The sequence below is a fragment of the Anabrus simplex genome, chromosome 3, assembly GCF_040414725.1.
Source record: "Anabrus simplex isolate iqAnaSimp1 chromosome 3, ASM4041472v1, whole genome shotgun sequence".
Classification (NCBI taxonomy): Eukaryota; Metazoa; Arthropoda; class Insecta; order Orthoptera; family Tettigoniidae; genus Anabrus; species Anabrus simplex.
Genome location: NC_090267.1, coordinates 523,974,706 through 523,991,557, shown reverse-complemented (window position 1 = coordinate 523,991,557; position 16,852 = coordinate 523,974,706). Strand labels below are relative to the sequence as shown.

The following is a 16,852-nucleotide window of genomic DNA, read 5'->3' as shown; positions in this document are numbered from 1 at the left end:
CAGACCATACAAATTCGATGGCATTGAAAAATGAGTGGTATGGAGGAAGTCGTAAGACAGTATGGCTTTCACTGTGCAGCATCTCGTCAACAATGTACCTGGTTTTAAAGAAACAGAGAAATATTGTTATGCATACATGAAAGTCAAAAGCACGAGTGTAAACATTATCTAAACTTATGTTTAGGTGCTTCTGTACCTCTTTAAGTGACTTCGATTCATATTACACAACCTTTGCAGCTCATCTTTTGTAGTATTTTCTGGTGGAGAAACTCCATTCTGCCTTAACCATGACTGTAAATTAAAGGAAAAATAAAAATTAATTTCTGTAACATCATTAAACATCATTCACTAGAAGGAAATATTCAATGAAGTATAATTATCACTAATTGATCCTTCCTCCATTTCGTTGTTGGTTGATGTTCAACAAGCTTACAGTGATATGGTGCATTATCCATTACAATAACACAGGGTCCTATATTTCTTAATCCTACGATTAATTGCGTTTTCACCCACATCTGAAATTTCTCGCTGTTCATAGCACCATGGTAATCCTGATTTCTCTTCAAGTTTGTAGCAAATATCAAATCATCACCTGTAAGAATTTTAAGTTTTAGTATGAAGTTATTTCTTCTAAAAACAGTATTCCCTAAAAATATGAGATTACCCCCTCTTCAAGGATAGGCCTATTAATTGATAAAAAATGTGATTTCTGTTGAATGATACAAAAAGCTGTCTGATTTTAAGTGAAACCAACTACTATGTAGCAAAGTCACATGATGATGAAGTCAATGAATTACTACTTACACTACTTTATCGTAACATCTCTCATGAATGTATCTCCATTAGTAGGCCTATATCTGGATTAGAAGTCCACGATCACTTGCATTAAAGATATACTATAAACACCCATTTCAATACCTTAGAACAAATGTAATTGCTGCGAACACTGAACCTATATCAGGCAGTAAGAAATAAGAAGCTTGGAAGGTGCTCAACAGTCAGGTATCATGCACTGATTCAGGTGGAGATTGTCGAATGCAGAATAAACATAATAAATAGGCCTACAATACAAGTAATTTACTGATACAAATATCCAGTAATATTATATGAAAATACACTGAGTAAGTTTTGATTGAAGTACCTCTCTAAGGTTAATCATTGGCCTAAAGTGAATACCTGCAAGTCTTTTTAATAATCAAGAGATACGTTAACAGTGGAGAAGTCAAAATCAAGAACCACATACAGAGCTCAATGAGCGGTAAGTTATAATGCCACTTCCGATCTAGTGCCAGTCAATTTCAATCAATCAGTCACCACTGATCTGCACTTAGGGCAGTCGCCCAGGTGGAAGATGTAGTTTCAGGGATAGGCCTAGCATTTTCTTCAATAATTGCAAAGAATTTGGAAATTTATTGAACATCTCCCTTGGTAAATTACTCCAATCCCTAACTCCCTTCTTAAAAACAAAAACAAATATTTGCCCCTCTTTTCATCAACTTTATTACTGTACTGTGATCTTACCTACTTTTAAAATACCACTGAAACGTATTCGTCTACCAATGTCATTCCACACCACCTATCCACCGACAGCTCGGAACATACCACTTAGTCCAGAAACTCGTCTCCTTTCACCCAAGTCTTCCCAGCCCAAACCCGACAAAATTTTTGTAACACTACTCTTTTGTCAGAAATCACCCACAACAAATCGTGCTTCTGTCTTTTGAACTTTTCCAGTTCTCAAATCAAGTAATCCTAGTGAGAGTCTCATACACAGGAACTGTACTTAAGTTGGGGTCTTATCAGAGACTTATGTGCCCCCCCTACATCCGTACTACAAACCCTAAATACCCTCATAACTATGTAAAGAGAGATACCTCACTATAATAAAATGAAGTAAAATAAAGTAAGAACATACCAGGTACAAAGCCATCTTTCGTTCCAGCATGAACAATAACCAGTCTTCGTCCCTCAGACACAGGTCGACGAATTACTCCTTGAACATCATGTCCAGATTTGTGTGGTTTATTCCAGGAGTATGTGGGTGACCCTGAAAGAGAAATGCACAATTGAAACCAAAGACACCTGATGAAGATAAATTATTCTAAGATTTTTATATAAAATATAATATACAACATATATATTCACCATTCATAAAAATCCAAGTCTCATCCAAGAAAACAACAGGTTTTGGTTTCTCACTGTCCTTATTACGCATGTATTTCCTCAGAAAGCAGGATCTCTTAAAACAAATATCTTCATTTTCTCTAACATACGCATAGAGATCACCTTTACTCCACACAAATCCCATGGCCTTCAAAATTCTTCTTAATGATGTTTCTGAGCCCTTGTACAAATAAGTGTCATAATTTGCTTTCATGTGGTCGAAAACTTTTCTTACAGTTACGACTTCTCCTGTGGGAAGAAAAAAGAGAGTTACATGGGACTCAAAAGAGCTGTATGTCAATACATACACAAAACATTTCTGGGAGGTTATCTCACCTGCGTGCCAATTTCTATAAATAATGTTGCAATAGATTCCTTATGAAGTCACCTTACCTTTATGTGATTTATCATAAATAAACCTTGCTATCGCTTCCTTAGAAAAACTGTCTATGCCGGTCACTGGATGTTCACGCTTCCGGCATTTACCTGGTGTAGATAATTCAACTCCCTTCTTGAAATTTCCTATTACTTTTCGGACTAAACCGAAACTACACTGTAAGAATACACACACAGAAATATATTACATACACATCAACAGGAATACACCGTATCGAAGTCGACACAAGACATGGTATAGGCCTAGGCCTAGGCCTACATGATCAGGTTAGGTTAGGTTCAGAATGAAATACTGCTCCATTTCAACTGATTGTCATTATGCCAGAAACTTATCATAGAAACAAGATAAAAACGAACACTTACCCCAGTTAATAATACAACTCTTGCCATTAGCTTCGTATCACTACGACTGATACCTTCTTCGTCGTCTTCGTGTTTCAATTGCTCGTAGCAATGTACAAGCATTTCTTGACCTGATGCTTGTAAAGGACGTAACCTTGGTTTCCTTTTCGGAGGAGTTCTTGCAGATTTTTCTTCCTTCTTAGACATCCCAATCGAATTCTGTTCGTATAAGTATGGGACGAAATAGGAACGTAATTAATAAAATGATGTGCTCATCATTTCACACAAACTATGTTATTAAATGCATTATCCGAACATGCCACAATTCTACTTACCTGGTATTAGCCAGATAGATTTACAATCCCACAGAAAAAGAAAATATCCTTTAAATATTCTCGCAAATGTATCGCTAGTGACTTTAAAGGCAATGCGGTGGCAACACGCAATTCACGCTAGAACAGTTACTGAACGTTGCCAACGTGCCAGATTAACGGTAACAGTAAGACGTCATATCAGCAAGTAGGGTCCCTAAACTGTATGGTTACCGACACTGAAAAAGACCCAACAGCAAGAAAAGTTACTATAAATCAATACCTTAATATTACAGGGGAGAAAGGGTAAGGTTGCACCCTAAGGGTACGTCCTTACACGCCCGGGACTGTTGTGATTTCCATTGGCCAGTGAGGCATCTTCATCTCCATGACATGCAGCTGATGTTCGTGTATCTTTGTAACTGGCCAAAACTCAGTTTCGTACAGTGCAACTAGTCTAATGATGGTTCTATAGATTTTAGATTTCAGACACACTGGTACCCTCCGATCAAAAAGGACTCGGAGCATGTCACCATCCGATTGGATAAGTGATCCCAAATTGAGATGTTTTGAGAATATCAGTGCCGTCAATGTTATTTGACCCATCACTTCCCAACATTAAGTCGCAGGCCGTATTTGACCAAGGAGTTTTTCCAACGTTGGACTAGTTGCAAATCTTGACGGAATTCACAGGCGACCATAACGTCATCAGCATAGAGTCCATGAGTATGGTGTTAATACTTCTGTTCTGATGGTGTTGAGACAGAGGATGAACAGAAGTGGAGATAGAGCCGATCCCTGATGAACGCCAACTTGAATGTGAAATGGTGCAGACATTCCAGCAGCACATTGGACAGCTGGCCGCATTCCGATACAGAACCTGGCTCCATTATATATCCTTCTGGTACACCATGAAGCCTGAGTGCATGCCAAATAAGATCATGAGGCACCCTGTAAAGCCCTTTTCGAGATCCAAGGAAACGATTTGGAGTGGTTTCTTCTTTTCATTGTGACGTTCTATCAAAAGATGTGCTTCGATCGTCCCCGCTCATTTCACAAAGCAATATTGGTTTGAGGCAACGTGAACTATGTCACTAAGGCGTGCATCTAGGACATACTCAAAGCAGGCGAATTGGTCAATAGTTGGACCAGCCTCTGACGTCTCCTTTTCCTTTCCAGATGGGAATCGTAGCATTGATAAGCCGACCAGAATGGGTCTGCCAGGCACATAGCTGCTTGTGGTCCAAGCATCTTCCACACCTCTGACGATAGGTCATCTGGTCCAGTTGCCTTTCTTAACGGCGACCTCTACTTCAGCAACCGTGATGGGTGGAGCTGGACCATACACAGAATTTACTGTTTGTAGGAATTCTTCATTGGAGATGTTTCTTCCATCGGTCAAGGATCTCAGATGCTCTCTGTATACCCTATCTCAAATAACTTGGGAGATAAGGTAAATACCAAAATCACATGGTAAATGTGGTGGTACTGCCTATCTTTTGGTAAGGCGTTAAAAATACTTTATATATGTTAATTAATTTTATTTCCATATAAAAGTTATGTATGTCATCTAAGTCAGTTTATCTTCACTTTTCACTTTTAAAATACTGTTTAGTGTCAATTGCATTAAAGTGTCTTTTGAGAGGGGTGATGTGTCAACAGCAGAACAGCCATTGCAGTATTCAGTAGCGGCTCATTTAGCTATCATACAACCCATGTGCTTTCTGTTTACTGCTCTGTTCTGGGTATTGTTACGAGTTTCATTCATGCTAATATTTAGAAATATCATTATTAAGTTTATAGTCAGTCTTTGTCTTGGTGTGTAGGATTTAGTCAACTGTTTTAATTTACGTTGACATAACCTTTGTTAAAGTTCCGTGTGGAATGAAGATGGGTGAATCTGGTCCTTGTCAGATAAAGCTTTGAGAAGTGGAGAAAAACAATGTGTTCTCAACGTTTTTAAGAAGTTTAGTGATGCAAATCCTGGTAGTACTCTTGAAAATGTAGCCGCTACCACTGGCATTTCTCGGGCTAGTATTTATCATGCTAGAAAGGAACTTCAAACTGTAGGAACAGTCGTTTCACCGAGAAAAGTCTGGATAAACCGAAGTTAGTGGACAAGTATGATTGTTTCACGAAGGATTCAATTTGGCAAAAAGTTAACAAGTTTTCTTTAGAAGTGAAATCTCGACAATATCTGAAGACTGATGAAATCTTGCCTTCATTTTTGCATACAATTCTTCGTAGGCTTTTAAAAACTTTACATTTCAAGTTTATCTCACGGAGTTGATAACCACTGCTTATTGAAAGGGAGGAAATAGTTTTGTGGCAAAGATGTTATTTGCATCAGATAAGAAAGTTTCAGGAGGAAGGAAGACCAATTTATTACTTGGGTGAAACTACGTGAATTCAGGACATACCGGAGTGAAAGTATGGAGTGATAAAACTATCAAATCCGGTAAGGGCGCATTCTTGAAGGGATTATCAAACGGCTTAAGAATCCTTCGGGGAAGGGGAAATGCTTGATAATTACGCATATCGGCAACGAGAAAGGTTTTATGCATGGAGGGTTGCTGTGTTTTGATTCTAACTCCATGAAAGACTATCACGAGGAAATGGAGATGTATTCAAAGACTGGTTTGTGAATGTTCTCACTCGTCTTAAAGCCAATGCGTCTTACCGTTCGGTTAGAATTGAGAAACTGCCCAATCAATTGTGGAGAAAGGGAGATATAATTAAGTTTCCGGACGAGAAGGGAATCCCTTACGAACTGAACAGTGTTATGTTGGAACCACAGCATTCCAAGGACTGTATTGTGTAGACTATATCGCATTTTAATCGGGAAGGAAAGTTTTAAGGTTACCTCCGTACCATTGTTCTTTAAGTGTGTGGAGCCATGTGGCTGCTGCTGGAAGGGATTGAACTAGTGACCCCTGCCATCGAGATGGAAGAAAAACAAATGTGGGATATAGACCAATTAGTAGACGATGGTGCTAAACGAGAACGACTCTAACATTGATGACGCCGATGATATGGAGGAAATTGAGTAACCTATCTTTCTTCCACAGGCAACATTGGTGAGTACCTTCAGAATTGTCTTGAATATCATCTTGATTAATTCTCGTGATTGTATTAATGTTGTATTCTTCTTATAACATATTAGTTGCAGATTATTTGAACTATTATCGATTGAATTAAAATCTAGCAGGTTCCACCTTTTCAATACAAAATACAATGTTGTTGGATGGTATTTACAACATTATTTTATCACAGAACATGTTTCGGTGTTTCATTTTGACACCATCATCAGCTGTATAGTAAGTGGAAAAAACTTGGCGATATAAACAATGAAAAACAACATATTGCTAAACTTAACTCCTTAAAATCTAAATTATGCTAGGTTTGAAAACTCTAATTTATAGCAAGAAAACTCTTGTGATGTCGTAAATATAAAATCTCATCTGGGTGATGAGTTGTCTTCAAATTCCGTAATGGCTATAATTCTGTACACTCGTAATGTCGGATTCAAATATGATCTTAAAATTGAGGAGTTAAAGTTGAATATAGTCCTTTAATGTTAAAATGTTCATTTCCTATATACATTGTTAGCCATTTGTAGATAAAAACTTGTGTACAATAAAATTGTTAAACTGTGCTGTCTTCTAAGCTTTGTTAATGTGTAGAAACGTAGTTTTTGTGCTGTATATATAATGGTTGGAACTGTGATTTGATTTGCCCTGAAGTTGTTAGGCAGGCATAGCTTTTCAGTTCAATGCAACCCTGTAATGATGAAAGCCCAATGTTAATAGAAAAGCGAGAAAACTGATAAAGAAACTAATTGAATCAAACTGTTGATGAGGTCGACTCACCTCTACGGCTGTGTACTTCGTGTGACGACTGCAGCACTACGAGTGTGTCTGCTCGTATCGTGTGCTATGTGATGAAGCGCTAAGGAGGGGGAAGCAGGGGCGGTGCGGGCGATGTTTCTAGAACGTTGATAATGTAGGAGAATGTAATAATACGAAAAACTGTTGTGTAGAGTTCGAAAGACGTTCAAATTTTCTGCAATTCTTAGCTTGTTAAGTAATAGAATCAAGCAAACGTATAATACTTTGGGTTTTTCCAAGATTTCATTCAGATTAAGGTTGGCATTATAATACTGGTCTAGATGTATTAGACATGCTTCCGTGATATCAATTCTCGGTACCTTAGCTAGTGTTTCCATGATCTCAAGGTCTTTATGTATGCCTGTGAATTTATATTTGTATTCATGGATATGTTGGTCTACGGCTGAAAATCTATTATATTTTACAGCGTTAAGGTGTTCTTGATACCCGACATTAAAGCTACGTCCAGTTTGCCCTATATATCCACTTCCACAGACTCTGCATTCGAACCTGTATACACCTGATTTAGAATATGGATCGACTTCATTAACGGCTGAAGCATTATGTAAAGCTTTTGTTATCTGTCTTGAACGCGATCCTAATACTACGTTTCTTGAAAATATTTGTGATTCTATAAACTTCTCTATTGAACATGAAGGTCACGATTTCTTTTGCTTCTGGTTTATCTTTAGTCAAGTTCGTGTGAGGGCGATGTTTAAATTGACTCATTATTCGTTCTATAAAATTCCCTTTGAAACCGTTAGCTTTAGCCATAGATCGAATAATGTTCAGTTCTTGTCCAAGTCTCGCTTGGACATTGGTAAGCTAAATGCGCGATTCACCAAGCTGTTATAGGTCGCGCATTTGTGAGCTAAGGGGTGTATCGAATCATGTCGTATTGTGACTGAAGTTTGTGTGGGTTTTCTGTAAATGCTAAAAGAAAATGAAGAGGTGTGCCTATTGATCTTTAGGTCCAGATAATTAATGGATTTTCTGTTTCGGATTCCAAAGTAAATTTTATATCAGTATCTATTGTATTAAGGTTATTAAGATTAGTAGAGGCAATGGTTTTGCGTTCATCCAGAATAACAAAGGCATCGTCTACGTACCTGGACAAAAATAGAACATTCTTAAATTTATCGTTATGAATTATTTGTGTATCTTCTAAAAAAATCTAAATAAATTTCTGCAAAAATTCCCGAGGCCGGAGACCCCATTGCAAGGCCATCCTGTTTATAAATGATCTGGTCAAAAGTGAAATAGTTGTTATTGACCAGCAATTTTAAAAGCGCCATTAAGTCATCGATTTCAAAATTGCTTAGGTGACTATTTCTTCAAATTATTGGCAATGATAGGAAGCAATTTATTAGTTTTAATGTTAGGAAATTGTTTACTATATCAAAAGAATGTATTGTGTGGTGATCCTGTAATCAAAATTTACTTAATTCTTTGGTCAATTCTATGGAATTCTTTATGGATTTATTTGCAGTGAATCTATAATGTTGTTTTAGGAATTTTTAGAGATACTGCGCCAGTTTGTAAAGGGAGCTAGGTCTGTAATTGATGATTGGCCTAATGGGGACACCGGCCTTGTGGATTTTTGGCAGCGTTTTAGCGGTTGGAAGGCCGAGGTTCATGCTAATTAATTTCTGCTTCTCGAATTCGTTAGAGAGGAAAGATGATGTCTTCAATGTTTGTTTCAGTTGCTTCTGCAGCGACTGATTCGGGTCTTTCTATTGTCATTAAAAAGTTGTTTTTTTTTTGATGTAATCTGCTTTATGCATAATAATGGTTACGTTGCCTTTATCAGCTTTAGTAACAATAAGCGCTTCGTTTTTTATTTTTAAGTTCTAGTATTTGTTTTCTGTCCTTGAAAGAATCTTTAGGGACAACAAAATTATTATTATTATTATTATTTTTATTATTATCTCGCGTTTTCTTGAGTGATGTTTTTATGCGACTAGTACTGCAACGCGCATGTGGCGGGACTTATTATTGTTATCTCCCAGGTAATTTGAGGTAGGGTATAGTAGTTTCTGGTGTTCATCCTTTATGGTCATGACTTGTCCAGTATCCTCTGTAGAACGGTGACTTATTTTTCGTTAGTTGGTAAATATATTTTTCTCCGTCTGGGGTGTTGAGTTTATCTTATATGTCTCTATAATGTTCTTTTGCTTTTGCCACTTCCTGTATTGCTAGTGACTTTAGTTGTCTCTATTGTTGAAGATCAGCAGCAATTCCCATATTGAGCCAGGTCTTGAGACTAATTGCTTTAGTGGCCTCTTGTACATGTTCACCCCACCACCAAACTTCCTTGTTGATGAAATGACATCCAGGTTTTGTTGTACCCACGATTGACTTCCAGGCCTCGTTGACATGTTCGTGTTGTACAACTAAAGAACCGAGAGAGGTTTTCAGCTGGGTGTAGTGCTGGTTTATTTTCTACAACTTAATTTTCTCAGACATAGACTTCAGGGTTTTTCTACAGAGATCGAGGCACATTCTAAAACTGAAGAGGAGCAGTTGAGGTTGGGGTGCAATATTATCAGATGGAATAACTCAAGTGTCAATGACTGACTTCAGGTCATGCCTTCGAACTAACCAGTAATCAATCTGTGCACTTCTTCCACCACTGCTAAAAGTAATGAAAAAGTTGTTGGCACTGCCAATCAAATGCCATAGCACAATCCAGGATTCTGTTTTCATCCTCATTTCTCTCTCCAAAGCCCTGACCTCCATGTATTTTATCTTATCCATCCCTATGTCCAATTAAGTCACACCAAAGAAGAAGAGCTAGTTTTCCTCAGTTTGTGGGGCTTAGCAGGAGATTTGATGGACATGGGTTGGTTGGATAAACGGCTCACAACAATAGCTGCGCCATTAAGGTTAGGTGTTTTGCCGTGGTAGAACATCTCGTATCCTTCACCAATATCTATAGCCTTAAAACCAGTCTACTTTGTTCCTTGGATGCAGGCAATGTCTGTGTGCCGGTTATTCAGTACATCTGCAAGTTCTTGACTTTGATTCTTCACAGTACCAATGTTGATGGATGCCATCCTGATTTGTTGGACTTGCTTATTTAACTCATCCTGTTCTGGAGCCCTTGCCCGTTTCTCACACCATTCAGGTGATAATAATGCGGGTTTCCCAGAGCGGGGAACGCCCTAGCAGTTTTAATCTCAATATTTCTTCTAGCCAGTGCATTTAGATGCAACAGGTGTTTTTACAAACCGGCTTGTTGCTGTAAGCACGATGTTGAACCCAGTGTTGCCAACTTATATTTTCAAGATTCGCTAAATACTACTAAAAATCCGCTAAAATTCCACCAAGAAATCCAATCTCAAATAATGGGCAATAATAATAATAATAACTGAGGAAAATTCTCGGCCCCCGAAAAGCAGAAGATGGATATAGACTGAGGTCACGCAAAGTGACAGAAGAACTTTCCAACTTTGCAGCAGACATCCGTAAAAGATGTCTGAAATTTTATGGGCACATCCGCAGACTGCCAGTAAGTAGACAGCCACACAAGATTCTCACCTACATAGAACATTAAAAAATATTCCATGGGTACTGGAAGTGAAGAAGGAGCTGGATAAAGCCCCAGATAAACTCAAATGACACCACCGACAGAAACCTCTATAGGAAAAAAATTAATGGATGGAAAGTGCAACCAGAGAATGAAGTGAAAAAGAAGACTGGAGCAAAGTGGACAGAAGAACGAAAAAGGATTCGCGGAGAAAGGATAAGAGCTGTTTGGCAACTCAGAAAACAGGATCGTTAGAGCTTTGCGTGATCCATTGGGTCCATACACACATAATAATAATAATAATAATAATAATAATAATAATAATAAATGTCTGTACTCATCTGATCTGTGAGTTCCACTGGGATGAACCCCCTGCCTGCGAGACAGCGAGCTAAAATTTGTATGCGTTTTACTGCCGGGTGCAAGCTAGGTGAATCCCCTACCTCAAGGGCCACACACAGAACAGGCCAGTTCATTAAACGGTCTTCCTTCATAGCATAAATATAAATGGTACTCTCTCACAGTTTCATTATCTGTCGTCATTCATCAACTATGAGATAACTACCCTTTCCCCACGTGTTACAAATTTATGATACCACGATCTCATATAACATCAGATCAAAATAACATGTTTTCCTCATGTGACTGCTAGCTCCTGACAAGAAATACGGAATAGCTCAGAGACAGACTGGAGCACATTTAAAAAATAGTAAAGTGAATAAAACGCTAAATTCCGCTATAATAAATCTGGAATTCCGCCAAGAAATCTGCTGTCCGCTAAATGGTATATTTCTCCGCCGACAGTCTTCTAATTCTGCCAAATTTAGCGGAAAATTCGCTAAGTTTGCAACACTGGTTGAACCCTCCTCCTTTCCGATTCCCAGTCGTTTTATGCATCTAACAGGTACTTTCTGTACGAAGACTTTAATGGTTCTAAAGATTTACAGTTGTGGGGGTTATTTGCAACAGGGTTTCATAATCTAATTCCTGTTGCTATAAAGTAGCAAATATAGGGAGGTGATCTGCTAAAGGGAATGACAGTGTAGTAACGGAGCTTGTATTGGTACGGGTGGGTTTACGGTAAACCGAATGACCTAAAGTTCCTTAATATATTCTAGAAATCAAAACATCCAAGAATGGCAAACATCGTTCTCGATTAGTCTCCACTAGAGGCGGTAAACTATCGATAGCGCTATCGATAGTTATCGATAGGGACCACTATCGCTCTACGATAGTCAGTTGCCTATTATCGACAGTCAATGATAGTTTCCCCCCCTCTATTGGCTTATTTTTCGCGCTAACAGAAATTGTACAGCTGTTTGCAGTTAACTGGTGAGGAGTTTGTTCCAATTCATAGGTGTGCCTTTAAGTATCTCCGCGTACCGCCGGCAGAAAGACTATTTAGCATTTTGGAAATGGGATTCTCCATTCAACCTAACCTTAGTTGAGTCGATGCCAATCCGGGACAGTACTGCGCCCGTTTTCACCACCCGGCCTGCTGTTAATCGCACGGTCCGGCGTACACTAAAACTCCTTTCAATGTTACTCTTCATAAATTCGGTACTATACTGTACGGTTACAGTTGTTGTAGTTTCTGATAACCATGACTGAGTGCTTCAAAACAAGCCCAAGTTTGCTGTTGTACGTTTATCCTGGGCTGAGAAAGAGTTGCTTTAGAAAAATAAGAACTTTTTTCGGGGTGGTTGAAAATAATTGCAACTTGAGTATTACACTATAAATACATGTGGTTATAACATATCAAAATTGCATTACCATCAGACAAGTAGTTTTCCTTGTATATATTCCTAAATGAGCGCTTCCTAGAGAAGAAGCCAAAAACCCGGGCAATATTTAATATAACCACAAATAAAAACTATTTAATGAATGTCGAAAACAATGTGTCTTATATACGCTAATGTAGAATTAAACAAGGAAAATATTGGTATAACTCGCATTGCGATAGGCCTATTGGTTCATTTGTAATTAAAGCCTAAACTCGAGTGTCCATAATAAAAAATCCGACAGTAGGCAAGGTGAGGAGTGAGGTAGTTAGCCATTGCTTTCCTCACTGGACCAGAATGTGCCATTGCAGCACGACTGACCCTGTGAGCAACACCTTTCATAACACTCAAGACACTATTTGTGCTCCGAATGTCGTTACTCAGCACGACCCATACCCAAGCAGCTTCCATATGGTCACAGCCATGGATGAGACTGGGACTTCAGTGGAAGCTACACTTTGCTCTGGCCTGTGCCAAGAGACGGATACAAAAGTACTGCATCCATCAAGAAATGGCAATAGGCTTTAGATTATCATACTCCAGCAAATCAAAAGGATGATTGTGATCTGATGATAGGGAATTCTGTGTTTGTTTTAGTGAACACCTTGAAGTCTGAGGAAAAGTGCATATTCTTTAAGCATCTTAGAAAGTGTTTCTCTTCATTGTGTGACTGCATGGTACACAAATTTCCATTTAAAGATGAAGTTTTAATTAATGCAGAACTTGCAAATATTTCTACTGTAAGTAAGGCATTATTTTCTAGCCTTAAATTTTTCATTAACAAGTGTCTGAACATTTTGACTAGTGAAATGGAACATTTGGATAAAGAAACTGATATTCTGCACTCCCAGTTCTGTAACTTTCAGCTCGAAGATACAGGCCTGGTAGAAGGAAGAATTGATGTTCAATGGGCATTGGTAGGTCAGATGAAATCAGCTGATGGTTTACTTAAATATGATGGACTGTCTGAAGTGATGCTTGCTACTTTATCAATTCCACATAGCAATGCAGAATGTGAAAGGATATTTAGCAGAGTCACAAAGACAAAAACAAACTTTGGAGAAATTTTAACCTTGAAATCAGTTCAGCAAGGCAAGGGCTTTGAGCAAAAATTTAGTTCTGAGTTTCTGAAGAGGGCTGTCAGCTACTGGTGTGTTGTACAACAATTAGTTGTAATGTGATCACCATGTTGAAGGATGAGAAGTCACATGTTCCTACAGTTCAGGTATGTCCAGTATTTAGTCACTATCACTGTCAGCCATATTCAATCTTTTTTTGCGATGTGGCCTCTTTAAGTCCGAAGCAAGGTAGGTCTCTCCATCTGGGACGGTCTTGAGCGATGTTCTGCCTACTGATGCCAGTAGGTCTCAGATGATCTTTTGGACTGCACTCAAACACAAGCTTTGTCCACCTAACCATCAGTTCTCTGAGCAACATGGCCTGCCCACTACCCTTTCTAAAATGTCACTGACCTGATGTAATCTGCTCTCTTCTTGTATTTCTTCGTGAAGCCTAGCATAAACCGTTCCATAGCTCTTTGGGTTTTTCTGGGTTTATGCGTAACAAACTCTGTCCAGGTTTCACAACCGTAAGTCAGTGGAGGGCACCGCCATCTCAGTCTCTGTACACTGCCTGCTCTATGTCACGAGAATTGCGTTTACAGCGACAATGCAGATGGCAGCACTTACCGCACCCAGAGCACATGTTGGTTAAATGAGAGTTCGTCCGTGACACCGATATAAAATGAAAAATAATCCTTAACATGTTACTAATTGAGAAGATAACGCACATACAGAAACTAACATTTCACAGTTGAGCTTGGCTTCAAACGTAAAATATATAAAATTTTACCAGTTACAGTAGATATATTACAATCATCCCACTACTGCATGGTAGGCCTACACAAAATTTCAGAATTTTCTTGACACGAGTAACGGAGCACCTTTTCAGTATGTTTTTACTGTTATTTACCAGCAGTGGACGCAAAAAAAAAAATCCCTATTTCGCTGACCCTTTGTTCATGACCAGATATCGGCTTACGTTTTATAGCACAAAGTGCAGTGCGTGCATCCATCATATCATTACAGCCACCACCCAGTCTTGCTGCGCTAAATAGAGCTTCTATTGTGACTCCAGAAAATCATCTAGTGAGAACATAAAATAACCTATTTTGTAACAGATAAGACACACATTCCACTATAGATTTCACTGTTAGTGAGACAGCATCTGCCCTCTCATTAGTTACACTTCAGTTTTCCACATTTTGATTCCAACTGAATTATTTTAACAAACTTGATGAAATCATCATTCAACCATTGTAAGTATTTTATCTGCTGGTGAATAGAAATGCACACAAACTGGATTGTTTTGCCGAATGTGCTAAGTTCTGTCAATGATGTTGTGCAATGTGAAAAAATTGTAAATTGATTGCATGAAGCGTTCCGTCAATTCTGTGTATGAAAAGTCTAAACATGTATTTATCAGGCTTGGATGTCAAGTCTCTCTGGAGGCGATGAACTTCTTTCACGTATGTGGAGGTGTCATTTCACTTGTTTGGAACTGGTACCTCACATTTATCAAATGGTAAAAGTAAAAACTGAAGAGAAGTTTACGACTAGGATAAGTCACACGTGTTCTCACTTTTCCCTGGTTCTATGATTGTCAGTCAACAGCATTAATTATTTCTGAACTAAAGGCAACATGAACAAGTCCATTTACAACAAATCACAACTGTTTATTTGCGAGAGCAGGAGAGCGCCACATACACCTTCAACATTGACCACACAAATGAACTTGTCACTGGTTCGGTCGTAGAGGAGCCGTACTCAATTAGCCATTTAATCGACAATCTCCGTTACACTACTCTGTTGGTCCGAGAGTTTTACCTTCAGCTCTAAGTCTTTTCTTTACTAATTTGGAAATCCCGACAAACACTGTCAACATTTTCCATTTAGGCTACCGGTCCAGAATATCTTTTGACGGAGCTGACAATAGACCAGGAGCCCTGCCACATTCGTAACCGTTTGGGATACTATTCCCCACGCCACATAGTACTGTGTGATTTATTCTGATAAAGATAAACGGTCTTTTGTTCATTATATTTAGCTGCTCCTCCTCTGCGAACCATGTGACCTTGCCGCGGTGGGGAAGCTTGCGTGTCCCAATGAAGCAGATAGCCGAGCCGCAGGTGCAACCATATCGGATGGGTATCTATTGAGAGACCAGACTAAGGAATGGTTCATCGAAAGGGGGGTAGCAGCCTTTCGGTAGTTGCAAGGGCGGCAGTCTAGGTGATTGACTGATACGGCCTTGTAATAACACTCAACATGGCTTAGCTGTGTTGATACTGCTACACGGCTGAAAGCAACGGGGCACTACAGCCGTAACTAACTCCCGAGGACATGCAGCTCTCTCTGTATGAATGATGAACTGATGATGGCTTCCTCCCGGGTAAAATATTCTGGAGATAAACTAGTCCCCCATTCAGACCTCCGGGTGGGGACTACACGAGAGGGGGGCGATCATCAGAAACATGGATACTGACATTCTGCGAGTCGGAGTGTGGAATGTTAGAAGTTTGAATCGTTGTGGTAGATTAGAGAATCTGAAAAGGGAGATGGATAGAATAAAGTTAGATGTAGTTGGTATAAGTGAAGTACGTTGGCAGGAAGAACAGGATTTTTGGTCAGGCACCTAACGAATTATCAACTCAAAATCAAACAGAGGAAATGCAGGAGTTGGTTTAATATTGAATAAGAAAATAGGGCAGCGGGTAAGCTACTACGACCAGCATAGTGAAAGAATTATTGTCGTCAAGATAGACACCAAACCAATGCCCACCACAATAGTGCGGGTCTATATGCCTACTAGCTCAGCGGATGATGAGGAAGTCGAAAGAATAAATGAAGAGATATAAGATTTAATACAATATGTAAAAGGTGATGAGAATCTAATTGTAATGGGAGACTGGAATGCAGTGGTAGGCCAAGGAAGAGAAGGTAATACAGTAGGAGAATTCGGATTGGGAAAAAGGAACGAAAGAGGAAATCGGCTGGTTGAATTCTGCACTGATCATAATTTAGTCCTTGCCAATACTTGGTTCAAACACTACAAACGATGGCTGTATGCGTGGACGAGACCTGGAGACATTGGAAGGTATCAAATAGACTTCATCATGATTAGGCACAGATTCAGAAACCAGGGTGTTGGATTGCAAAACTTTCCCAGGAGCAGACGTGGTCTCTGACCACAACTTGGTGGTCAAGAAATGCCATCTGAAGCTGAAGAAATTGAAGAAAGGAAAGAATGCAAAAAGATGGGATCTAGACAAGTTGAAAGAAAAGAGTGTGAGGGATTGGTTCAAGGAACATTTTGCAAAAGGGCTAAAAGAAAAGGCTGACGGAAACACAATAGAGGAAGAGTGGATAGTTATGAAAAATGAAA

At 39.0% G+C, this 16,852-nt stretch overlaps 1 protein-coding gene across 2 annotated transcripts in view; it reads left to right on the top strand.

Annotated features, from left to right (window-relative positions):
• Non3 (Ribosome production factor 2-like protein Non3) overlaps positions 1-16,852 on the top strand; it is a 182,257-nt gene that overhangs the window by 87,894 nt on the left and 77,511 nt on the right. The window contains exon 1 of one of the 2 annotated variants that reach the window (XM_068226770.1): positions 4,527-4,665. The exons of the other annotated variant lie outside the window; for it this stretch is intronic. Coding sequence (XP_068082871.1) covers positions 4,624-4,665 — 42 coding nt within the window. The 5' untranslated portion in view covers positions 4,527-4,623. Of the gene's footprint in view, positions 1-4,526; positions 4,666-16,852 lie in introns of those variants that run through there. 2 annotated transcript variants of the gene reach the window in all.